This window comes from Cryptotermes secundus, unplaced genomic scaffold, assembly GCF_002891405.2.
Source record: "Cryptotermes secundus unplaced genomic scaffold, Csec_1.0 scaffold5, whole genome shotgun sequence".
In the NCBI taxonomy this organism is placed as follows: domain Eukaryota; kingdom Metazoa; phylum Arthropoda; class Insecta; order Blattodea; family Kalotermitidae; genus Cryptotermes; species Cryptotermes secundus.
The window spans coordinates 1,660,080-1,686,496 of record NW_019724742.1 but is presented as its reverse complement, the minus strand read 5'-3'; the positions used below and the strand labels follow the sequence as shown (position 1 = coordinate 1,686,496).

General features: G+C 36.3%; 1 protein-coding gene across 1 annotated transcript; it reads right to left on the bottom strand.

Annotated features, from left to right (window-relative positions):
* Positions 1–1,355: 1,355 nt before the first annotated feature.
* On the bottom strand, positions 1,356–26,289 carry LOC111862769. Its single transcript, XM_023848433.2, has 4 exons — positions 25,255–26,289; positions 20,469–21,489; positions 5,538–5,738; positions 1,356–4,401 (listed from the first exon to the last, which is right to left on the bottom strand). Exons 1-4 carry the CDS (start codon positions 25,732–25,734, stop codon positions 3,989–3,991), a joined length of 2,115 nt encoding a protein of 704 aa, XP_023704201.1. The 5' UTR covers positions 25,735–26,289; the 3' UTR covers positions 1,356–3,988.
* Positions 26,290–26,417: the final 128 nt, after the last annotated feature.

Genomic DNA, 26,417 nt, shown 5'->3' with positions numbered 1-26,417 from the left:
AGGAAGTTAAATGTGCAATATGCAAAGTTCAGACTGTATTTTACTGTATCTGATGATACTAAGCACATGAAGGTTACAAGATTTATCTCTAATACAAGTAATACATAGTTTAAATCTAAATATTTCTGCTCAAATGATGAAATGTTAATGCTATTCAATATTTCTTTGTATGTCACTGAAGAAGTTTCATCACTTCACATCTTTATTATCAGTGGCAGTGGGTGAAAGAAACAGACTAGACGCTATAAAACAGAGATTAATTCAAATTTCATTCAATTTGATCTTTGAAATATATTAATACTACACAGACCTTTAATATTTAAAATATACAGCTTTTAAAAATATGTATAACAGAATTGAAATATTTATGAAATGAAATATAATATTAATTACATTAATTTGCTTCAACACATAATTGCTAAAATGAGACAGTTAGTTATTACAGGCAGTTGAAGTTCCCTTTTCCTAGAAACTGCTTCTACGATATATGTAATATCCAGTTCTATACACATTAATGTGACTTTTTGGAGCAACAACTTCATATCAGTTTTGAGATTTTCACAGCAGTGAATAATTAAGATTGTGGATGTCTTGAGTTGTGCCACTGTGCAGTTTTGTGGGTCGATACTGATGTCCCTCTGCAACATTGATACTCACCAATAAAACTACATGGTGTCACATCTCAGAAGTTCACAGTCTTAATAATTACATACTTGCATTATTGTAAGCAGTAATTAAAGCAGACAAAATTGACAATATCGTGATTGGTCAGTTCTGAAGGGTTCTGATAATGGTGTATAACACGCAGGATGGCTGAGTTTTTGGGCTTCATCCACTGTCTGGCATTCCATGGAACAATGTTTTGGAAACTGGATCTGTTTCCATCCTGAGGTGAAAGGGAAGGAGGCTGCTACTCAGCTGGGTCCATTAGAAATGGCTAACCTCAATCACTGGAAGCAGTGATTGAGGTTATTTATTTATAATTGACCCAGCAGCATTGGTGTCTCCCACCCTTTCATGAAAACAGATCCAGTTGCCAAAACATTATTTTCAGCAGAATACCAGATGCTGGACAAAGCCAAGAAATCAGTAATCCCAAATGCTGATTGGTATCTCATTTCAGATCAGATGGACATTTGTTAGCCTAAAATACATAGACCTACAATGCATTTTCTTTTTAGTGGGTTATTTAACAATGCTAGACTAAACAGAAAACTACATAATGAGGAGCTTCATAACTTATACTCTTCTCCAAGTATAAGTAGAATGATCAAGTTAAGGAGAATGAGGTGGGCAGGGCATGTAGCATGAATGGGGGAGAAGACGAATGCATATGTGATCTCGGTGGGAAAGCCAGAAGGAAAGAGAGCACTGGGAAGACCAAGGTGTAAGTGGGTGAACACTATTAAAATTGATCTTAGAGAGATAGCATGAGAAGTTAAACAGTTGTGTCTAGTGAGACTGGTGAAGATTTTTCTTTTTTCAATTATTTATGTCCTTACATGTTTCGGTCCAGAGACCATCATCAGAAGGGAACCTTTACATTAATACAGTTGGAAGTTACTATTACAATATATGTTCTGAACGTTAAAATATATACATATTATTAATAATATACAATTGGGTATAAAATCTAAAGTTTTTACACCAAAGCGGCTGTTCCAATACATTAAAATATTTGTATTGGTTGGTTAAGATTTTAGATGAAGGTGCAATTTATTAGTGAAAGGTTATTTAATTTTATCAAAACCAAGGGCCCCTCTGCCCCCTTATCTCAGCAGGGACTATTCTCTGTACAAAAACCATTGATTTTATATGCACATATATAGAGCTTGTTCTTCAAATGGCCATGTTACAGTGTTATGTACAAAAACATGGCAATGATTGTTTGGAATCTTGATGGCGGATACCAACATTTTGGAGGAATGTACTGCCACAATCTTCAGTTCCAAAGTGTCTGGGGTGAGAAATCTGTTGTGTTATGTAGACAAGATGCAAGGAAGGTGGTCACTCAGGTCTCTGGCAGGGGGAGAGGAGATAGAAACCATTTCAGGCCAGTAAGAATGGTGAACAGGAAAATGGCCACTTTCAAGCCACAGTCTTATTAAAGTCTTGTGTTTCTTCAGAAAAATAAAAAAATTCAATTTAGGTATGTGGCAAGTTTCAAATGCATTCATCTTCATAGGATTTTATCCTACTAAAGCTCTGTTGACAGAATTTAACATGTTTACAAACAGAGATAAATAAATGTATGAGCCATTAAAGCATTTAACAACAGTAATTTTTCCCCATATCTACCATAAAAGCTTCAGGATGGAGGGAACAGTTTCTTAGTCCTGTGATATAGCTCTATATACTTATTTTCTGTGCAACATATATCATGTTTCAGAACTTCCATATAAAGTGCAACATTCTGCATTTAATTAAACTTGAAGCATATGTTTATCAGACACATTATTAAAGCCATATTTTATAATTATTTCCTCTATGTTTTTTACCCTGATTTCCTGATAACTGCAACTGTTGTGCTGATAAAATATTTCTAGAGACAAACATTTTTATTTCATATTTTTTAAATCAACAGTTGCAGTTCATGAGCAAATAAAGAATATTCATGCTTCATTGTGTTTTTATATTATATAGTTTTTATTTTTCTTCTACACTTTAAAAAATATTTTGCTTCGTAATTCTTCCCAAAATTGTTATATTTGGCTTAATATTTTGATTGTTAGGAAGCTAACAAGCATCATGGAAGGCCTTTATTCTTCATATCCTGTTCTGTTAAAGAATCATGGTATGTATGACTTGGCAGCAGAACCATTAATTAACAATAAAATGAAACACACAAAAGTGTCAGGATTAATTTGTTGTGGTTATACTACACCACTTGGACTTGTGAAATGTGTATGTATGTACTATATACTACATGCTTTGATCCTGAGAGATCGTCAAGAGGTGTATTCAAAATATATATAGTAACTGAATTTCAAGATATTGTGAAAATTTCAAGGATTTATAATATTTTAATACTGAATTATAGCACATATTTTAATATGAAAAATGTGCCTGTTTTATAGAAAGTCATTTTAACATCGACTTGCAATGCAATGTCTATGCCTTTATTTATTCTCAATTAACCAGATGATTTGTCAAGCTCAAAACATATAAGGGTATAGTCTAACCACAGTAAAGTAATCCTGACACTTTTGTTTTATTTATTTTTAAGTAATTGTGTAGATAGCCACTATGAACTATGATCATGAAAGGTGATTTGATGTTGAAGTATGACTTAGCTGAGACTTATAAGGAAGCGATAATGTCCCATTCTAAGGATCTGAGTATTTCTCTTGAATGAGTAAGGAAACAATGGAAAATTTCAACCAGGATCTACACTTAAGCGTTCATTCTACGAACTGCTTTAGGAAAGCAAGCTATGTTGAACTTGTTGTGAGTGTATTTGCGCTATTATTCTCCAAAGGTTAATTATTATTGTTATGTTGGGTCCTATGTGGTGTCACATATACGTGTATATTTAATATACATAACATTTCAGGAGGTTCTGCTCCTGTCTTCAGGTGACTGGTTGGTTGTCATTTACTGTGCATATTACATGGTGCTAGTATCTCTACCACCTCTCAAGTTCACACACACACCATGTTGTTGTTATTGATTGCAGGTTACTAAAATGTGTGACAGGATGAACACCAATGGCATGCATTCATACAAGATTAATAAAAACTGGTCAACTGGATCAAAAGTTGAAATGAACACAGACAGTAGGATGATCTCAACAGAAAACATTAAAAATGTCTGTAGCCTTAAATCACCTGAAGATATGATTAGAACAAACTCCCACAACGTTCTGTACATTATATATACAGTGTCCAACATAATCACAGTGTAACATGATTAATCAAGAACTCAGAATGACTACCATATGTTTGATGCATTATGTAGGTACTTATATTATAATTTGCCAGTAATCCAGTCAGGAGTTTGTTAGCAATCCAAATTTCAGTCCCAGGTCTGTTAACCCTCTTGAAGCTGAAACCTGAAGGATGGAAACGGATATTGCAGCCAATGTCACAGCTCCCTCTAAGTAGATGGCGTAGAAAGTCCTAACGGTTCCAGATGTGAGCCCCACACCACCTGCAGCTGTAAAATCAAGGGGGAAGAGGAGACATGCAGCAAATGGCTGTGACTGGCCCACTCCAAAGACTAACACTCCAAAAATGTAATACAGGAAGATTGATGCTGCAGGAAACCACTTCAACCATCGTGGTGGAGTTATACAGGGGTTCATGCTGATCTTCCTTAATCTTACATTGTTTGAGTCTATTGCGGATATCTGGTCTTCAGGTGCCTGATTATGATGCTGCACTGGACTGGATGGTTTCTTTACTGGAAAACATTATTAGAATCAAGAATTAGTATTGAACTTTTGCTATAACAGATGTCTCCAGTCTCCATGTTAAGAAGTTTCGTTGGAAAAGTGTGTAAGAACCAAGCATCGGTAAATTTGTGATATACAGGGTGATTCACGAAGCTTTACCCCGGCTTATGGTACATATTCCTGAGGTTATTTCCTGCAAAATTTCCTTATAAACTTGTGGTCGATTTTCAATAGTTATGGAGTAACAACAGATTTTCGAAACACATCATTGTGAATGCAGCGCTATGCTTCAGCGTGGGCGACCATTAGCTATGTCAGCAGATAAGGTAGACCGGTTTGAATGTTGCGCATAGGTAGATAGGCAGAGCGGTTCATACGCCTGCGACGCATTGTGTTGACGTGCAGGGAGACATTTTTGAAAATCTTATGTAAATCCAGTCGTCTTCTAAAGCACTACAGTTTAAAGGAAACAGATTGATAGAAGGGGGTGATATGCAACCATTGGTATGTTTACAGAATGGGATGCTGAAAATAATGTAATTTTGTAACACAAAATTGCCGAAAAATTTTGTACAATGCAAAATTAAGAAATTGAAAAAAAAAATGGTTTTAGAATGCGTCTTTCCTAAAACATTAACGATTTAAAAAGTATTTGTATTGTATTTCTAATTTGTTTTGACTGAAATTCGAAGAAAAAAAGATTTTTCGCCAGTTTTCAAATTACTGTATCTCTTTAATTATGAGTTGGATACCATTAGTATATTAACATTTTTTGTTCCAAATTACCTCAGGAATGCCCTCCCTAAGTGGGGGTAAAACTTCGTGAATCACCCTGTATTCTGTATCAGGTAACATCATTTACAGAGGGTTCATTGGTAAACAGTATTGTCCCCAGTTTCCATGTTCCGAGTTTTCACTGGAAATTTTGATGGTCACTTGTCCTTCTCTGGACTAAGAACAACCTTTTGAATATTACACTCCAACGTCTGCTTTTCCATATTCATTGCTTTGATGTTATTTTTTCTGTTATACAGTCTATGTCTAGGTCCTTACAGCATCGTTTCTAACTGCTATTTGTGTGTGTGGTTGTGCACACTCGTGTTTAAGCCATGGCTGATTTTAGACTTAGCTCTAGGTTACTCACCTTTGTACTGGCAACAGCACTGGAGCAGAGCTGTGGGAAATGATGTGCCAGGTTGCCACCTGGTAGCAAGATACTGCAATTTGACTGCGACCAGCATCCCAATGTTAAGTACAAGGAGCAGATGTAATGGGATACCAATTGCTGAGAATATCACAGCTGACATTCTGCCCATGGTTGTTCTTGGAACTGGAGCTCCAAAACCTTGCAAAATATAAAGAACATCTTGTCTGATGTACGTGACCTGCACAGTAAAACAATTAGGAAAGGGTCTTCTGTCATCTCCTTTATTACATGAATAATGAACTTGAAGTTATCTTCTTTTTCCTTATGTTTGGCTAAGTATGAGAGATGAAGGTTGCATCTTAAAGACTGTCTCTTAATAATGACCTCATCCTCATGTGATTGACTTCTACTGTCAGTGATGAGGGCGTGGCAATCATGTTACAGTGGTATAACCATTACATACTGTACGGAAACAAATGTTACTATCCAAGTCCAGATGAAGCATGTGACAGCAGGATAACCATCACTGCCTCAGATCAGAAGAGTTGAGTCATGGCAAGATGGTCATCACTACCTAAGTTCGGAAGTATTCAGTCATGACAGCATAAATATCACCACCTAATTATAGAAAAAAAAATGAGTTACTTTTGTCACTACCTCAGTCATTTACAACTGAGCCAAGAAAGGCTAATTACTACTGAGGTCCAGAATAAGCAACTCATTGCACAGAAATCATTTCCTGAGTCAAGAATTGGATAATGGCAGTATAGCCATTACTACCTTAGTCTGAACAAAGTGAGTCATGACAGTATAAACTGCACAGACTCCAGAGGAACTGAATCATGCCAGTATCGCCATTGCTACCACAGTCCAGAGGAACTGAGTTACGGCAGTATAAATGTCAAATCCTAAGTCCAAAATAATTGAGACACAACAGTACATTAATTCAAGATGTTGTGCAGAAAATTACACCAATATAATTTAGGCCAAGTATTAAACTAAGTTTTAGGCCATGCCATAGCTCAAGCAGTTAGTCATTGGCTTCCCACCAATCCCAGGTCTGGTCAAGTGGGATTTGTGGTGGACAAAGTGGCGCTGGGGCAGGTTTTCTCCAAGTACTTCGGTTTCCCCTGCCAATCTTCATTCCACGAATTGCTCCAGTCACCCTCACCTATCATCTGGGGCTGGTACAATAGGCCAGAAGTGGCCGCAGTATGAGGGACTTAGTCCCAACCCACTAGCAATAAAGAAAACTAAGTTTTAAGTTTTGGTCAGACTTCTTAATGTTGACAGTCATAGATAACTGTTACAGTTGAGTTATTGTCTATGATTATATTGGCTATTGTTGCAATTTAGTTCCCTGAAAGCCTTTACTTTATACCACAGTTGCTAGAAAATGAACAGCTGAACCTGAAACCAAACTTGCTGGCTTCTCTCATTTGTCTTCCCATTGCATTGTGTGTGCTGCTTGTTAAACTTTACTACGCTATTTCACAAAAGCTAATACGTGTAATAGAAGGTCAGAACTTGTGCCTTTGTGCATTTCTTTTTTATTAATATATTAGACAAATGCAAATAATAATGAACTAGCATACACAATGAGCTATATTATACATGGGAACCTGATGATGGCTACTTGATAGTCAAAACATGCTTGTCTAAATTTTTACTTCTAGCATAGCAGTGAAATTACATCATAATTAAAAAATAATTATGTTAACTAACAACAGAATCATTGGCATGTTGCACTGTATGTAACTTTTAAATATACCCCATGTAATGATGTAATGGGATGTCATATGGAGAGACAACCACATTGGTGACCCCGACGTGATAATGTGGGATGTTCCCACAGAACAATGCAGATGCAACAATACAGAATATTGGAAATCTACTGGGGTGAGCTCCAGTTTATATCAAGGGTAGGGAGGAAAAAAGGTAAAGCTATCTCTTTAACAGGCCGTGGAGGCCCATAGGGTTGTGGGATGTCGAGGCTGCCACATTTTCTAGACAATCAGCTCGCAGATAACGTTGATATTGTCAGCCTTATGCACCAGCCGCCCTTTACCCCAGGAGGATTCCTGGTGCTCATTTCTGCTAGAGGTTGAGTCAACCCCAGGGCCTTAATGGGGCTGGAAGGGTTAGGTCAATTGAAAAATCTAATGACCACATTGGGAATCGAACCCGTGATCTTCCGGCTTGTAGCATAGTGCCTCAACCAACTACGCTACCACATCCCCTGAGCTCAGGGTAACGTGCATACACAAATTCTGAGTTATTTCCTGCAGCCTTATGCAATTTAATAATTCAGAATAGCATGTGGATACAGATAGAACATAAAGTTGCATGACATCCAGAATATTGAACTGTATTATGTAAACAGGAGAGCATGTGAGCTGGGTAGGCAGCTACATGTTCTCCTTTCCTCTTGAAAACTTGAAGTATATGCAAGGCACAGCTGTTCAATTGCAGAGAATGGGTCTGAAGAAGAACAGCAGTTATAATTTGTCTTCCAAGGATATTAAATGATATTATATTGATTGAATATATTTCCTGAAGACTGTGAGTTTGTGGAATATGGTGTAATGCAGTTTGGTGGATGATCACCACTGTTTTAGAAGAAAAGCCTCCATCTTCAGGATTCAACTATCTACCAGGCTACCTGATCCCACATCCCAGAAGACGGTAGTCTTAACACTGAGTAGGTTGTCTCAGCAGTAATTTTCTGTACTTATGTTCAAATCTTGTCTATCCTGATCAAAATTTTTGTGGTTTTCCACAGTATCTCCAAGCAAATGCTGAGATAATACCTTCAAAAGGCCTTAATCACCTCCTACATATCCACCACCATTCCTGTTCATAATTTCTGCAGTTAGAACAGCGTTGTTATATAGTGCTATATTTGTTTTATATCACTGTACCAACTGTGAATATTGAATAACATGATCCATTATGAATTTGAAGGAATGTGAAAGGAAGCGATACAGCCTGTCTGTATGGAATGAGGAAAAGCATAAAAATATTTTAAAACTGGTTCAGAGCTCAGACCTAAACCTGCAGTGTAAGTCAGCCTGTTTAGGAAATGGTAGTAAGTTGAGTTCAAGGGATTTTTGGCAGTAGTAATTTAATACAGCAAAGAGTGCAAACATTCTCCATAGGCTTTTGTCAATGGTTGTTTTTGTTGTAAGCAGACTGCAATTTTAAAACATGTGGAAAATGGGTTAACCTCATCATTATGTTCCCAAAAGTCCATAACTGAATCCTATCATTAGCCAATTTAATCCATTTCACGCTATTTTTTCCAAGACTGGTTTTAAAATTGTCCCCCACTATACATCATAAGTGGTCCTTTCTTGTAATCCAATACAAATTTTGCATACCTTTTTCAGTCCTGTAATTATGCTATATGTCCTACCTACCTAATCCTTCCTGATTTAAGCACATTAACATTATTAGGCGAAGAGTAATGATTATGATGCCCCTCTTTATATAAATTTCTCCACTTCATTGACACTACATCTATCCAAGATTCATATGTGTTTGTTAGCAATTTGCTAACCCTGTCAGGTCATCTGTTGGAATCTATCTGACCTTTGCAGAAACTCAGTCTTCTTCTTCTCTCTTTCTTCTCTTCTTTATCTAGTGTTATTTCTATTTTATACAGGCCATGAATGAAAAGTCTCTAATCTTTTCTTTCTCCTCCCAAGCTTCTCAGTTCTTTCCTATTTTCTGATGTCTTCCAGTTCCTAGCTAAAATTTAAAGGAAAGAGATCTATGGGGTGGCAAACAAACAAACTTAAAATTACAACAAATATGAAAAAAGCTGTGTAAGATTTGAGGCTTTCACGGCGGTGACTATGAAGAAAGCTAATTTCATTCGTGTAGTTTGTCATATGTTACAACTGCACCTCAATTGGGCTCCTTTGTGGAGTACTAACATTTGGAAAATGGCATTGCAGTGAAATTCATTTGAAAGCCAAACAAGATAAAACAAATCTAGAAGCATATCATATATAAAAATAACATAGATCTCAAAGGGTTTAAACTTAATTATTCTGCTTGCCAGTTCTGAAACCCAGTTCCACTGTTTGTACACTTCGCTCTGTTCCAAAGTTCAGCACAATAATGCATGATATACTGCTTCTGATATATGTATGAAATTGTAGGTTGAAACTTGTTCTCCTTCCATCCATACATCTTTGGAATTCATAAAATAACACAGGTGAAGTTTGATAATAATTATTTGTTTCACGAATGTACCTCACAAAAATGGAAACTGAAAAGATGAAAAACTCAATATACGTATAATATAACAATGAAGTAGGCTAAAGTGGGCTTTATGTTCTACAAGAATGCCATAAGCTATTTCTAACCTTGTAATTTATATTCATTTGATGCTTTTACATTTTCACTTTTAAAATAACAGCAAAAATCCTTAATTCTTTCGCTGCCTTATGAAAAGCTTACATTGCTTTATGTTCTGTATGGGTATGAAACATGATAACTTATTTTGTGGGAAGAATATACTGTATGTGTAAAATAAAAGTCTGGGAACAAAGCACTCCGTAAGAAATTTGTAGTTAAGAAGAATGTAATATTACACATTATGTGTTAAAAATGTTTCATCATTCTGGTGCACATTGCAATTGCTGTCTTCAGTGTTAGTGTAAGGAGGGTGGAGTAAGAGGGTTAATATAGGTCTCACGGTGGGAGTGAGGGTATGGGAGTTAATGTCTTGGAAGAGTGAGCAGTGAAATATAATGCTATCCAACAGGAAGTAATCCTGTGATTAAGAAGAAAGGTCAGGAAGAAATAAGCAAAGGGAGGTTATGCTCAATTTGCTTCCAACTTCAGGGTTGAAGTTGTGTTTGTGTTTTTTTATTTCAGTCACTCCGCTGATGATGTGAGGTTATTAAATAAGATTGTCTAGGCTTCTGTTTTATTGAAAGGATGAAAACATAATTACAACAAGGAAGACAGTGGAGAGGGAGAACTTATGGGAAGGGGACTGGAGAGATCAAGAGCTGCTGAGTATGGGAATGGCAAAACCGATGGGAGAGAAGATTCATGACTGATTATTGTTTTATTTAACAACACCTTTCCAACTGTATTGGTTATACAGTGCTGAATGGTAGGGTGACTATGAAGTGGTTTGGTGGTTTATTTTACAGCACTATCATATGCAGACTATATAAAATCAAATGGATGAATAGATGAATGAATGAATTGGAAAGGATTTCAAAGTAAGTGGTTGTAGCCTAATCGATTTACTCTTCTGGCATTTGTCTCTGGGAACTCAGGACACTCACAAAAATGCCTTCTTGAGAAGCTGACAACTGTGAAGCTACTCAAGAATTTCCCAGCGCTGGTTCACTGTTCCCTGTTCTTAGCCAGAACAATCCAGCCCATACCAACCCATCTTATCTCTCTAAGATCCATTTTAAAATGGATGAAATTTGTGGAAATTCACATGAAAGTTTTGAAATTGAGAAATGTCATCTTTCACAAATTTTTTGGTCAACACTGGAGGCCATCTTCTCTATAAGCAACCTGAGGACCTGCTATGCTGTGGTGACAAGGGTCCCACTTAACGTGGATTTATAATATATATAAAGAAAACAATAACAGTATTCTTAGCAGTCATGTAAGCAGTGAAAAAAATACTCATTCCTCCAGGAAAATTCCGGGACAACTTCAGAGGGGCCACATCTGCTTTCTTCCACGTCCTTTTTCCAACTAATTATTCAAGAATCATCCCACCATTAAACACCATATAACCAGCACAGTTATAAAAGCGTTATTAACCAGTCTTTTTGGACCAAAACTGTGTGTGAATATTTAATTTAAGTTTGACTGTCAACAGAATGTAACCTCCCTATCTTGTGACATGCAAACATGTCAGTCAAGTTGAATACCTAAAATTATATTGACCTACTGTGGGTACTTCAGTCTATTTTCAGTTTTGTAGACACTGAAACAAAAACTGAAATTCAACAGAAGGACTTTCAATCAAAACCAGGATCCTGCATGTTACTCATTTTATAGTATCAGGCTAAATCAGAGATGAGCAACCACAGTCTTTTGGACATACCATCATGGCCCACAGTGAGGCTGCCTTTAATATCAAAGATAAAAAATACACAGCATAATAACTTGAAAATGAGAGTAAAACCTTTCTTTTTTCACAGTGGGTTGTAATGTAATTCCTTTCCTACTACTAGATGATACTGAAAATGTCACTCTTGCTATATTCAAGTCAAGACTAATTGCTTGTGACCTACATTTTTGTATTTGTACTCTGGATTATTAAGATCAGTCGCGTGACCATCTGCTTCACACTGACATGATGCAAGTTGTTCAAAGAGAATTCTGCAACAGAGACAGTTTTAAGAACTGAATTTGTTTGCTCACTCTTAAGGTACTGATCCCATGTTTACTATTAACAAAACACGAATACTTTTTGTTTTCATCATATCATCTACTAGAACTGTAATAATCTGGTGGCAAAATGAAATGAAATTTTTTTCATGATCAACTAATGGGACATGTCATAATAATTATTTGGGCAATTTATTTATATAACTGGACATATTTGATCAACAATTTCCTTTCCTTGAAATAGATCTCATGGGAAAATTATACATATACACAAGGTGAAATAATCACATTTTGGTTTAAATGTATGGGAGGTGTTAATTTTAATCTGCCATAGTCTGTTTTTCTTTTTTATTTATTTGAAGGAACTAACAAATGAAAATGACATTGAACACATAATGAAATGCAAACTGAATTTGGAAAATGCTCGCTACAATTAAATCATAACCTCTCTCTTGTATCCTATATAATGTACAACTTTAACATTTGTTTCTTATGTGTGTGAAACTTGGTTTCTTACTCTCAAAGGATACAGGTGTGAACAAAACACTGACGAGAATATTTGCACCTAAGAAAGATGAGGTAAGAGGATGGAATGGGCGTCAGCAGGAGGGAGGGGGAGTAAGTCAGGCATCTCTCCCACCCCAGATTAAAAAGAACATAAAAGCAAATTAGAATTGAAGAGAAAAGGAAATATATACACAAAATACTAATAGTAGAAATTTAAATTATATTTCATATTTATTATTCTCTTTTTTACCAATTACATGAGACCAAAAACACGCTCAGAATTTTCACAGTATGTAACAGAAACAAAGCACCCACATGATCCCTAGGTATAAAAGAGTGAATAATATTTATGTTCATCTTAAGAGAAATATGGTGCAAATACACGGATTGAATACAATTGGCTCAGTAACGGGTCCAGTAGTGTGCTATTTTAAAGATGGTATTAATATTCTGGTTCCATAAATGTGGAGAATTTTAATCAGTTGAGCAACTTTTTGAGAAAATCTAACACGATGGGGTCAGTCAGTTAATATACTTACATGGCAGCATATCATGTCAGCTGCTTAAAAGCCATGAATAATTTTCCTTATCTGTTCAGAGATGGTGGGTAACATTTGTAGCACTGACCTTCTCAAACATTAAATAAGCCGATACCAGAAGAAGCAATGCTTCTGGCTTGAACCTATGCCACTTTCCTGGGATGTTATGATTTTTCATTCAATACAACATGGACACAAAGAACAATCTATCTGTTTATAACATGAGACTATACACACTGTGCATGCAAAATTTTCATCTTTAAATTAAGATACAGAATTTTGCACATGAATCAGGACTGGATGAGGCCTGATGTCATGTGATTTTTACCAAATACCATGGAAGCTGGTTAATTAGTGGCCATCACATTGATGTGTGTGTCTGGTAGGCAGGAACTACAGATGTAAGATTTCAGAAACCTGAACTTTGACTGTGGCCCTGAGTACAACAATGAAGAATTTTGTTGGGTTGGCAGGATGATAGGATGATAGGAATTGCAGGATAAGTAACTAATTCCATAGTGTTATGTCTACCTAAAAAATGTCAGATTTGAGGTTTCTACAGCAGTGACTTTCTTAAAAAGTTCATTGTTGTTCAATTAGTCAACAACTTTCATACCTTTACGAAAACCAAAAGTTCATTAATGTATCCACAAAAGCTCATCATTATACCCTGTCTTGTACCAGTTAAATTCAGTCCCTCACACACTATTTTTATATTATCCTCTCATGTAAACCTGTATCTCCCAAATGGACTCTACAGTTCAAGTATTCTGATTACAATTTTGTAGCATTTCTCATCTCCCCATGCATGTTGCATAGTCTGCCCATTTCATTTGCAAATTTTTTTTTTATGTCCTCTTGTTCTTTCCTCTTTCATAAGTGCAAAAAATTCCTGCACTATTTTGTTCTTGGACATGCTCAATATATATATATATATATATGTAAAATAGGATGATGGATTCCAAAGGTTCTTGGAGGAAGGGAAAGTGACATATTTCAATTTACTCTCCCAGAATTTGTCTGTAGGTAATAAGGAACCCGACTAATGGTCTCTGCTCTAAGATTAAGAAGTTGAATCTCCAGAATGAAATTTAATCTGAATCTTGTTAAGTACATAAAGGACTCTTGTGGTTAGCATTATTTGATATTGTATTCTTTATTGATAATATCCTTTCATACGAATTGTTTTTATAAACTGGATGAATTTTATACGATAAATGGTTAATATGTTTTCATCTAGTATTTAAGTCTTGTTGTAGTCACATTTTATTATGTTTAGTGACTGTGTTGTCTATGTTTTATATTATGTTATTTTGACTTGTTCCAGTGATTGGTTGGAACATTTGTTTTGGTTTTTGACACATTCTATATCCAGTGGTGTGTGAACTTGTTTCCCGCCCTGTAATTGGATCTAAGAAGGCATGTTAGATACTATCAGTGATTTGGTAGGTAAAGTTGAGAAGATAGCAAGAAAACCATGGGTTACACAGGAGATGATGAGTAAAATGGAGGAGCGAAGGAAATGGAAGAATGTCAACAATGAAGAAGGCAGGAGGAAATACAGGAGACTGAGGAATGAATTGAAAAGAGCCACGGACAGGGCCAAAAAGGAATATCTTGAGAAGATATGTAATGAGATTATGGAATTTCAAAGAACAGGCCGTTATGATTTGATGTACATGAAGACAAAAGAACTAGGATGGAAAGAGAATCATGGGATTCAAAATGTTGGCATCGAAGACTCCCAGGGGAATAGAATAGTAGATCAGAGGCAAGTGCTGAAAATTTGGGAAAATTATATTTCAGAACTATATGATCGACCTAATCGGCCAGAAACCTTAGAAGTTGAACCGGAAGAAGAAGTAGATACAGACGAGAAAGGACCATATATTTTACAAAGTGAGGTGGAAAAAGCTATCAAGGAAATGAGGAAGGGAAAGGCTACAGGAGATGATGATGTACCTGGAGATGTGCTCAAGTTACTGGGAGAAGGTGGTTTGAAAACACTGACAAAACTAATGAACACCATATATGAAAGTGGAGAGTGGCCCAAGGACTTTACAGAAGTTACAATGATTGCCTTAAAGAAAAAGACAAAAGCTACAAAATGCAGCGACCATCGCACAATAAGTCTTATTGCACATACAGCAAAGATAATAGCAAAGATACTTAAAAGAAGAATTGAAAGGAAAATAGAGGATGTACTTGGAGAAGATCAGTTTGGATTTAGAAGAGGAAAAGGAACCAGGGATGCAATTGGGATGATGAGAATTATAGCGGAACGAACTTTGGAGATAGATGAAGAACTGTGTGTTTGCTTCATAGACTGGCAGAAGGCATTTGACCGGGTAAACTGGACCAAATTAATGCAGATCCTGAAAGAAACAGGTATCGATTGGCATGAAAGAAGATTGATTAGCAAATTGTACATGGATCAGAAAGTTAGAGTACGACTGGACAGGGGGGAGACAGGAAGTGTGCAGATTGGAAGAGGAGTTCGACAAGGATGCTGTTTATCACCAATTCTGTTCAACTTGTACAGCGAATGCCTTACCAAGGAAGCTCTGGATGGGCTCGGTGACTTCAAAGTAGGAGGGCAAATTATTCAAACTGTGAAATATGCAGATGACCTTGTGTTAATGGCTAAGGAAGAAACTGTGCTACAGGGCATGATTGATAGACTAATTGAAATTGGAAGGTGCTATGGCATGGAAATGAATGTGGAGAAAACAAAAGTAATGAAAATTTCGAGACAACCAACCCCAGTCACAATAAAGATAGACCAAAAACAAGTGGAGAATGTGAAATGTTTTAAATATTTGGGTAGCTTGTTAACAGATGATGGAAGGTGTACTTGTGAAATTAAATCCAGGATTGCCATGGCAAAAGCTGCATTTAGCAAGAAGAAGAATCTTTTTACCAGCAAATTGGACTTAAATTTGAGGAAGAAACTAGTGAAATGCTACATTTGGAGCATAGCTCTGTATGGGGCTGAAACATGGACACTTAGGGCAGTAGATCAGAAACATCTGGAAAGTTTCGAAATGTGGTGTTGGAGAAGAATGGAGAAGATCAGTTGGACCGATTATGTGAGAAATGAAGAAGTGTTAATTAGAGTCAGTGAGCAGAGGAATATCCTACATGAAATAAGAAAACGGAAGGCTAATTGGATTGGTCATGTTTTACGCAGAAACTGCCTTCTAAAAGAAGCTATCGAAGGAAAGATAGATGGGCGGATAGAAGTGACAAGAAGACGAGGAAGAAGACGTAAGAAGATGCTGGATGACCTTGGGGACAGAAGAGGATACTGTCATTTGAAGGAGAAAGCTCTAGATCGCATTAAGTGGAGGAATTGTTTTGAAAGAGACTGTGGACCTGTCGTCTTGACAGATTACTGATGATGATGAATTGGATCTACTTGAATATACGAATAAATTAAATTAAATTAGTCAGCCAACATTACACAGAATTTCCAAGCTGATTTTTAGATATAAGTATGCCATCCTGCATGCAAACATTTCCTTTTGCTACTCATGACAACTCCATATTAGATACCATAGTTTAGTATGTTCAGGCTCACTGCTTTGTGAGGATCAGATTTGTAAGATTTGAGGCTTTCACGGCGGTGACTATGAAGAAAGCAGTCTTCTGGGATTTGGCACCGTGTATATGTGGTGTTAACCGACGTTTCGGAGGAACGTATCGCCTCCATCTTCAGGGTAGAAGAAAAAATATAAGAAATCTGCAAGCGAAGAGACCGTGAGAACCGGTAAAAGCAGTCTGCTTTTACATTTGTTTTGGTTTTTGACACATTCTATATCCAGTGGTGTGTGAACTTGTTTCTCTTGTTTCTCTCTAAAAGCAGTCTGCTTTTACCGGTCTCACGGTCTCTTCACTTGCAGATTTCTTATATTTTTTCTTCTACCCTGAAGATGGAGGCGATACGTTCCTCCGAAACGTCGGTTAACACCACATATACACGGTGCCAAATCCCAGAAGACTGCTTTCTTCAGGATCAGATTTGTTCATGGGCTCCTTAGTGCAGACACATGTATCTGGAGACAGAAATGTCAAAAGTTATGCTGAAGTAAATCAAATTGCATAGAATTCATTTATGCTGATGGTATTATAATAATAAGGGGACTGATTGTTACAACAAAACTGAAGACAAAATGTATGCACAGTTCCAGTGTGAGGGAAAGGCAGTTCACTGACTTTGTAACAGGTACACAATCTATATGTAGTAAACAGGGGAACTTAATTTAATGTGTTCTTTGAAACGTGAGGGGATATGACCCGTAAAGAGATAAAATTAGCCACAGTTACTGGAGACTAAACTAAAATCGATAGCCAATTCATAATGGATGGTCCTGCCTGACAGCACTCTCACTCTCTCACTCGCATTATGCTGAAAGAGAGAAGAACGGCAGAGGAAAGATCTGTAAGAATTTTTAAGCACAAGTATTTGATGGTTTCATAAAACTTTTTAATTTCACAAAGTTAAAAAGTGGTATATATTGTACAAATATGAATTTGTATTAATAATTTTCTTCCAGACCGTTTAAATTCACTGGATAGAATATCTTGTCATAAAACAATAGTTACATATCTTCTAAGAACTTCTGTATTTTATAATATGTCACTTGATCAAGGGGGATGGAATAAGTGGGACATATAGCATGAATATGGGAGAAGAGAAAAGTACAGAAATATTTAGGCAGAAAATATAAAGTGAAGAGATCACTTCATAAATATGGGTGTAAATGGGAGGATAATATTAACATGGACAAACAGGATTTTAAGATGTGGACTATATTCAACTGACTGATCACTGGGACTAATGCTAAGGTTTTGTAAATGTACTTTAATGTCTGAGAACATCTGGAAATTTCTAATATAAGTGAAAGTACAATCTCCTGCCATCTCTTAATAATTCAAGATAAAAGTGTGTCCTTTCAGAAATGGAGATGTAACTTTCAATGCAATTATAGAAAGAAAAAAAAAAGCAAGGAATTGTTCTCTGAATCGAACTTAGCACTGAGAGGGTGAAAAATAGGAGGTACAGTAAGAAATTAATGATAACTTTAGTCTGTAAGATTTGAGGTTTTCACAGCAGGGACTATGAAGGATGCTCATATTAGTTCATCGCTAGCGGATTTCTTATACCCTGAAGATGGAGAAGATACGTTCCTCTGAAACGTCGGTTAACAAGATATCTACACTACGCCACATCCCAGAAGACGGCATTCTTCATAACTTCAGTTTATCCAGTACTGATAAGACATATTATTGATGTATTTTTCAACAACTAAAAATAAAAGATCAATTTCTTTTCATGCTATGAATGAAAAAAGTGGTCCTCTTCTGGCCTGCATATTGTCATGCATATGGAGTGGCCATAGCCCTAATGCTTATTCACACACTCTGTAGTTCCCTACAGCACGTATGCTATCTATTCAGTTTGCTGTAACTTTACTGGTTGTCACTTGGTAATGGTTTCTAATGCCATCATATATTCGGCTTCCATGTTCATGTCCTTACTGGCCAGTGACTGCCTCACAACTAACTAAACTCTAGATTTATCCTGTTTATAACATCTTGGCACAAACTGCACAGAAAACACTTCTCACAACAGTTCTTCTATTGTTGTATCATGTAGCTATCACATGGACCACGTATTGAAAACCACTTCTCAGTTACCCCAGTGCTGCATGTTATGAATCTGTTGCCTAGAAACAGGTGTGTTTGCAGAGCCGTTCCCTAGCAAAGGATGTCTCTGCTGGCTTCACAGTTCTTGCCTTGAGCAAATATGCCACAATATCTTCTGAGAGGAACAATGTCTAAAAGAAGAACTGCACATGGTCATATTGTTGTATTGTCATACAGATCCATTGCTAAGCGGTGACTCTGTAAACAACAGTTGTTGCTATGCAATAGGCATATACACAGTACCTGTTTCCATGCCACAGTCAAGGTATTGCTTGACTATAAAAATGGAAACGATGTTTTATATATTATTCATGCCAAAATGTTATAAGCAGGGCCAGTTGAGTTTTGGAGGAGAGAGCTAATGGCAGCTCAGGTCAGTGAAGTGATGTGAAGTAGTTGTTTGGTGAGAGAGAGTTTGGTTGTCAGTTGGAAGTCAGCTTGTGAAGAAAAGACTAGGAGGTTGGTGTGAAATGGCTGCCAGCCTGGGACCCAGTTAGTTGAGTTGTCAGTTGATAAGAGTTCTATCTAGGCAGCTGTGACAAAAGGACCTGAGTTCAGGACACTTCACTGTGTCAAACCTGTTGCCAGGAAATGGCTAGTGGAGACTGTAATAGACCATAGTCATGAGTCTGTTTATGTTGACGATCTGTAAAGTGTAGTTCTGAGTGGCGTATACAAGTGGTCAATAAATGCATTCACCAATCCATACTGTCTGTAGTCACAGATCCACTAATACACGTGACAATATCTTGAGCATTGCAACTTAAAATATATGGCTTTACACCAAAGAAAATATGAGAAAGATCAAAGAAAGTATTATTTTGATAAAGTACCTCAATGGAAATGGAGAAATTTTGAGAAAGAAAAGAGAATTTTACACATCAAAGCCATCATACCTCATGCCAAATTTCAATCATAACTTTATTTTTGTAAAATATGCATAGAACGAAGGGCTGTATGGATATTTTTCTCTTCAAACATATTTTTTACTGCATGAGCTATTTTAATAAAGCTTGGTATGGAATTTTATTGGACTTCACCCAGTGATTAAAAATGTAAAATTTTAAAGATTAATACCTTTCTGAGACTGACTCTATATCCATTTTCAAGCAAGACACAAAAAGAAAAAGAGAGATATGAGGATGAAGACAGAGATATATAAGACGCATAATTTTCAGCATTTTACATTTTTAATTAGACACTGGATGCTAGAGTTCAAATAACGTGCTGTAATGAAAATAACAGCAACAGTAACAGTAATAATATTAGTGGTAGTGGTGATGGTGGAGGTGTAGGTTAGGATAATGATGGTGATAACGATGACATTAATACACCAGTCATAAGTTTTAGAACAATATCCATATGAAGTTTATAGGGGAATTAATAATGTTGCATACTGGACAATTGCTACCCCTACTTTCTATAGAGGAGATTTAAAACTTTACCAAATTTCTCAAAAACTGTTCATCCTGCAAATATCGGTGTGTTACATGAAACAGAGAATTAATGTTTTAATGTGTTAAATATTTAATGAATACATGGAAAATAACTTGTGACTTTACAGTGTCTGAGGTGTGATTAGATTGACAAGAAGGGATTTGTATCCACACTGAATGAGAACCAAAACCAACAATATATGCAACATGCGAAGAACACATATGTAAAACACTGGCTGGTTACTCAATTAGAACACAAACTTCCACTTCTGTTTCATGTTTATATTTTGTGAAAAAAAGGTGCCAGCACAGCAGAAATAAATTCCTAGCAAATATGGTAAAAATTAAGTTCATCTTACCTAATGTGGTAAGAAGTGACACAGCAAAGAGCAGACACCCTGCATAACTCCATATCTTGCCTTTACTGCCTCCTTCTCCATACCCATCACTCACTGCTTCAAGTAGTATTTCCTTGTGTTTGCCCACATAATAATCTATCTTATTGCGCCACACTGGTTCCTCCTGTTTTAATATCCTTAAATCCCTCGCCAATTCAATTACTAGTTCATGTTGCTTGTTCATCAGTTCTCTTGCTACCTGCTCCTCATAAGGCCCTTCTGTTGCTCGGAATGCAGCAGCCCCTAGCAAAGCCCAGATGAAGAGTATCACTCCTAACCCACACTGGGAGAATATCCACCGACCTACGAGGTGCAGTATCAATCGTATCCCTTTGATCCCACAAAGTTCCCACTCACTATTGTTATAAGCAGTGCAACCGCCTATTGGTAGAAACCTCAAACGATACTGTGGCGAAGGAGACACCTGAACTCCAACAGATGTATACTGTCCTGAAGTAAGCTCTTTATTGATTACACTTAATGGTAACTCTGTGTCTTTATATATCACTTTTGAATTATCTAATCTAATCTCACCTTCGCCACTCATCAATACATGAGTATCATCTTTATTTCTGTTATCGTTCCTACTGTATTCAGGATCATAGTTTTGAATATTAGGTTGACTTTCCTCTATAGAAGGTAATGTTGCATTCATTCTTGATGTCCCAGAAATGTCCTGATGATCTTCTGGCAGACTACTGTCAACAGCACATGCCGTTTTTAAGTGGGACTTTGCTTCCTTGTTTGTTTTCCATTTCGATCTTCTAGGTTTAATCGCTGGTGGTTCTGTGGGATGATTTTGAAGATTGTGGCAGTCCTTCTGTCTCTTCAGTTGTTGATAATTATCCTCATATTGTTTTGGATTATTGATATTATCATGATCTTTCTCTGGCTTTGACATGTAGATTGTTACTGCACCGTTTTTGTCCTCTCTGATATTACAAATTCGCTGTGAGGATCCATGTGGGTGTTGGCTCAAGACCTGAAATTTAAGAATATTTGCTACATATATATAGAAACTGGGTTTCCTGCTATTCAAAATATATAAAACAATTTCCTTCTCTTTCATGTGGTTGTAAAATGCATCTTATTTTCAGAGGAGAACATAAATTAAAAATAAGATTGGAAAGTTTGTGACGATGGTAGATTAGTACAAATATTATGTTTTTGGACATTATCCATCATCTTATCTATATCTATGTCAGGTGTGTCCACCCATGCTTTCCTAGCAATGGACGCCCTATTGTAGTGCATTTGTTGCTGTGATATGTGTTTACCCTTCTCTTAGCTAGCAACGCTTTAAGCAAGTCTGTTACAATGTTATGGTAAATCCCAGGGAGATGGGTTGTGAGTATTTTAAGTAAATGGATCTGGCTTGTGTCCAATGTTGTACTTTAGTGACAATAGTGTTGAAATTTGGGGTTGGTTGGTGAATTTTCTTTCATGGATTAGATCTTGTGGTCTAATCTGGAATTTGAGTACCTAGTTTATAAGGCAGATTCTTTTTATGAAAGCCATCAAAGTGTGACAGTGATGGCAGTAAGTAACACAAGCAAGCACACATCCAAACTCCAAGCTGAGTGATACCTTCTACCCAAGATGTTGCTGCATAACAACTTATGTGGACACAATGAATACACACACACACACACATTCTATGTAATCTGCATAGAACAGCGATTTTCAGATGAAGAAATATTTTTTCACAGATTGCACTTGTATTTCCAGTATGAATTATTCAGGCAATATAAATAAACTACATTGATTTCATGCAAGACTTAGTTCAAAGGCAGAATTCTGTGTTAGTGAAGTTGGACCTATTGATTTCAGTACTAATCTGTTTATTGGTCAATTACTATTCAGCCATAAATAATGACGAAAGAGAGATATTAACACCAACTAGTAAAGGATTTGTGGTCTGCAGAATAAGCATGCACTTGTGTTTTCATATAAATTCTCAGGCAATTCAGATATTACAGTTGAATTAGTTTCTTCAGCTACATGCATTGTATATTATTGTATTTGGAGGGCTTTCCTGATGGAATATTGTAGATATTTTTAAGTGGATTATATTATTTCATAATCTGTTGATTAAATCAGCAAATATGTTTCAAAGTACTGTATTATTAGCTTACTTTCCTTTTTTAAGGAAAGAAAGTAGGCTAATGAGGTCAGCATGCAATCTGAGTGTTCCCCTTTCAAATTATGAATGAGTTGATCAGATTTCCAGAAAACTGGTTTTAACATCATACCAGTAGATGTCAAGAAAGGTCCATACTTTTTGATAAAGACATGAGAGATACATGAATTTATGAGGTAGGGCAGATATTAGCACCACTTCCATCTAGGACCCTCAAATGCTGTGTGGTAACATCTCTGAAAAATATGCAAGTTCTCTTTAGGGGCTTCTTGTCTGGGCGTGTGGTTGGTGTGGAGAGTGCATGTGTGTGTGCATGTGTGTGTGCATGTATGTGTGTATGTGTGTGTATGTAGAATGTAAAAAACATAACATCTGCATGGAGAGTAAATTTAGCTTTTAGTCTGATAGTAATAATTAGTGAACCACTGGAGCTAGGAATCTTATACATAAGTTTTTAGTTATGTTTCTGTTTTGTTGTTGTTGTTGTTGTTGTTGTTGTTGTTGTTGTTGTTGTTGTTGTTGTTGTTGTTGTTGTGTCATCATTGTTATTGTCACTGTCATGATCATAATCATTGTTATTATTTTGTCACAGGGTTTGTTTCTTTTGTGCTTCCCTTTTTGAACTAGCAGTGAGCCCTATTACTTAGGCTTCAGGATCATAGTACTTTCCTCATTATGTATGATGATCCTAGAACAACTGTATTTTGTAGACAATCTTGAATACTTTCACGGTTTTGCTGCCAAGTACTTGTTTAGTAATTTTGATACTATTCTTCTGGCCCCATTGACTACCAGTGCAATAAAGCATTTCATTTACTCCACATTTACTGAATGTCTATGATAAAGTTTTTGTATTTTAATTTCTCTTCAGCCTCCTCCTGCATTACATTACTCTCCAAGGGTATCTTCCAATATGCAAATCTTATTTTTCTTGTTAGCCTACTTTCCTTATTTTAACCGATTTTTTTTTTAAACTTTATATATATATATATATATATATATCATGGCACTTGAGCCCACCTCAATGACATACTTCATAAACCCCTCCCATCTGTATGTATATCTCCTACTGTTGCTAAGCAATGACTTGGTAAAAACGTTACTGTGTCAATAAATACAGGCGCAAGAATAGAAGAATTGTTGGAGTCATAGTTTTCTATGTGGTCCATGTCGTATTGAAGGAAAGCAGGCAATTAATTCTTCCCAAAATTTCATATTAACCTACTTTCCTTAATTTTGAAAAATAGAAGTTTATTTTTAATTATTATATCCAGCCTCTCTGCCAGAGCTTTTACTTTTTATTCTCTTCTTATCCATTCTGCTTTTTCTTGGTGTTGTGCTTCTTCTTCCCACAGTGACATCCGGTAAATCTCAACTTCTTTCATATATGAGTGGTCTTTGATCTCTCTGGCTTTTGCTCCCAAATATCAGTAAAATTGTTTATTATTATTGTTGTCATTATTCTACTACTACTACTACTACTACTACTACTACTACTACTACTACTACTAAATTCATCCTACAGGCAAACAAAAATTGATATGTTACAAGCATAACACTATCTTATCTATGGTATCTGAAATAACAAAATTTAAAAAAGCAGAACCATCTGAAGAGTGTGACCTATGACTTAGAATACGACAATGACAAAACTATTTGATAAATCTTACAGGTCCCAAAAGAGATTAGATTGTAAGGGGCTGAAGAAAAGTCATAATGAGGGCTTCATAACTTGTACTTCTTGCTGAATATAAATAGAATGAATAAGTAGAGGAGGATTGGATGGGCAGGTCATGTAGCATACATTGGAGAGCAATGGAGTGCATACAGGGTTTTGATGGGAAATCCAGAAGGAGAGAGGCAACTAAGAAGACCTAGATGTATGTGGGAGGATAATATTAAAATTTATCTTAGATAAATAGTATAGAGTAGTATGGACAGGATTTATCTGGCTCAGTATAAGGACCAGTAACAAGCTCATGTAAACATGGTAATGAACCTTCGGGTTCATAAAATGTTGAAAAATTCTTGAGTTGCTGAGTGACGGGTAGTTTCTGAGGAAGGACCTCATTCCATGGAATTAGTTAAATCGTATAAGTTAGTACTTAATTAAGGTGAATGTAAGATTGTATTTAAGTGTACAAAAATACAGTAATGATTTTAACAAAATAGAATTAAAACAGTTATAGCATAATTCATATTCCATGCACCAGAAACTGATATTTATAAAACCATTATTCGTACAGGTGTACTGAATGATAGCACACTGCTTTCACTTTACATTTGAACAAGAAATCTTCTCTCATTTATTTTATGAAACAGAGGCTTTGTTATGGAAGTTACAACCTGAAATTTGCTACATTTCTGAACGAAATTAATGTTAAGAATTTACAATCCTCTTTATATGCTAGCAAAATAATGATACAGACACAAAGGCTGCACCTAAAATGATAAATATATTATAAAAGAATCTTTTCAAATGGATGCTAGTTAAACAAGTTTTGCTCAGCATTCCAAAATAATCAGTATACAGGGAGTTACAGAAGATATAGTAGAATTTTCTAAGGCTCTCTGAATTGCTTAAAGAATTCTGATCAGACTTCTTACCTTAACAAAAATTTGAGTGGTGTGATTGCAGTGGTCAATCACTGCTCCTGGAATATTTGGTTGGATCTCATCTTCAACACTTTCTTGGGCCCTATATAATTCATACTGACTTCTTCTGATATTTCCTCTTTCATAATCATCTGCCTCTTCATATGTTAGATTCATATCATTGTTATATGTCCCTGCATTAAAATCTGAAAAACCTCTCTTATGTCTTGATTTTGAATATTTCCCCCTGTTTTTAAGAAACGACGGCCGGTTTTCGTTTTGCTGATTATAAATTGCCAAGTTTTGTGGTGTGTGATTAAGAGATGTCAGAGATGATGATTTGAGTCGTTTTGCAGAGGACGGTGAAGGAGGGTTAGTTTCAGAATGGGGTGGACTGCTTTTGTTTGAATCACTTGATGCACTGTTAGGGGGTTGGTACAAGGGTGGCACAACTGGGGTTGGGGTGATGGGATAGGTTCGATTCATTGCCATGTATGTTTACAATTATCTATTTGTAACATCTGCTCAGTTTATGAGCACTTATTTAATATAACATGTTTAACAATAACAACTTCACTCTAACTTGCCTTCTTTCATAAGCACGAAGTAAAATACCTCCAGTTACACGCAACTACCCTCTTAGCTTGAGGGCGAAACACCAACTGAGTGATATGAAACATTTTCAACCCCCTAACTCGTCTTGGGAGGAATTTCATATTTCCTGCACCTACGTCAACTCCCCCTAGACTTCCCTTCCTACTTTTCATCTTTTCTTAAACGTTCACAGTTATATTTGACGTCCCTGTAACATTCTGCGCACGCAACATGCAAATCAATGCTGTGTATTTGAGACATCCCAAAACTTCAGGAGCTAAAAATTGGATAACCTGGTCTTACGAGTGTGGAAGTTCGAGGTTATGTGATCAAGTTTTATCAAAGTTTTTCATTTATAATAATAGATAACAGATGTATTTAAAAAAACGGGAGAAATAAACATTATGTACAACACACGTTATCTTGTACGTATCGGCAACACACCGTGCAGCGCTGCGTGACGGTACTGCATAACTGTCAGGCGTTTGCGTGTTCGACACAGGAAATCCAATAACTGGGTATGCCGCCGAGTTCCCCCACTATTGGACAGGGACAGGAAGCAAACCTTTGGAGAAACACTG

Coding starts and splice junctions, on each gene's coding strand:
- LOC111862769 (XM_023848433.2), bottom strand. CDS start 25,734: ATGGCAATGAATCGAACCTATCCCATCACCCCAACCCCAGTTGTGCCA. Junction 21,490..25,254: donor CCACTCAAATTTTTGTTAAG/GTAAGAAGTCTG, acceptor CTTAAATTTCAG/GTCTTGAGCCAACACCCACA. Junction 5,739..20,468: donor GTCACTTCTTACCACATTAG/GTAAGATGAACT, acceptor ATATTTTGCAAG/GTTTTGGAGCTCCAGTTCCA.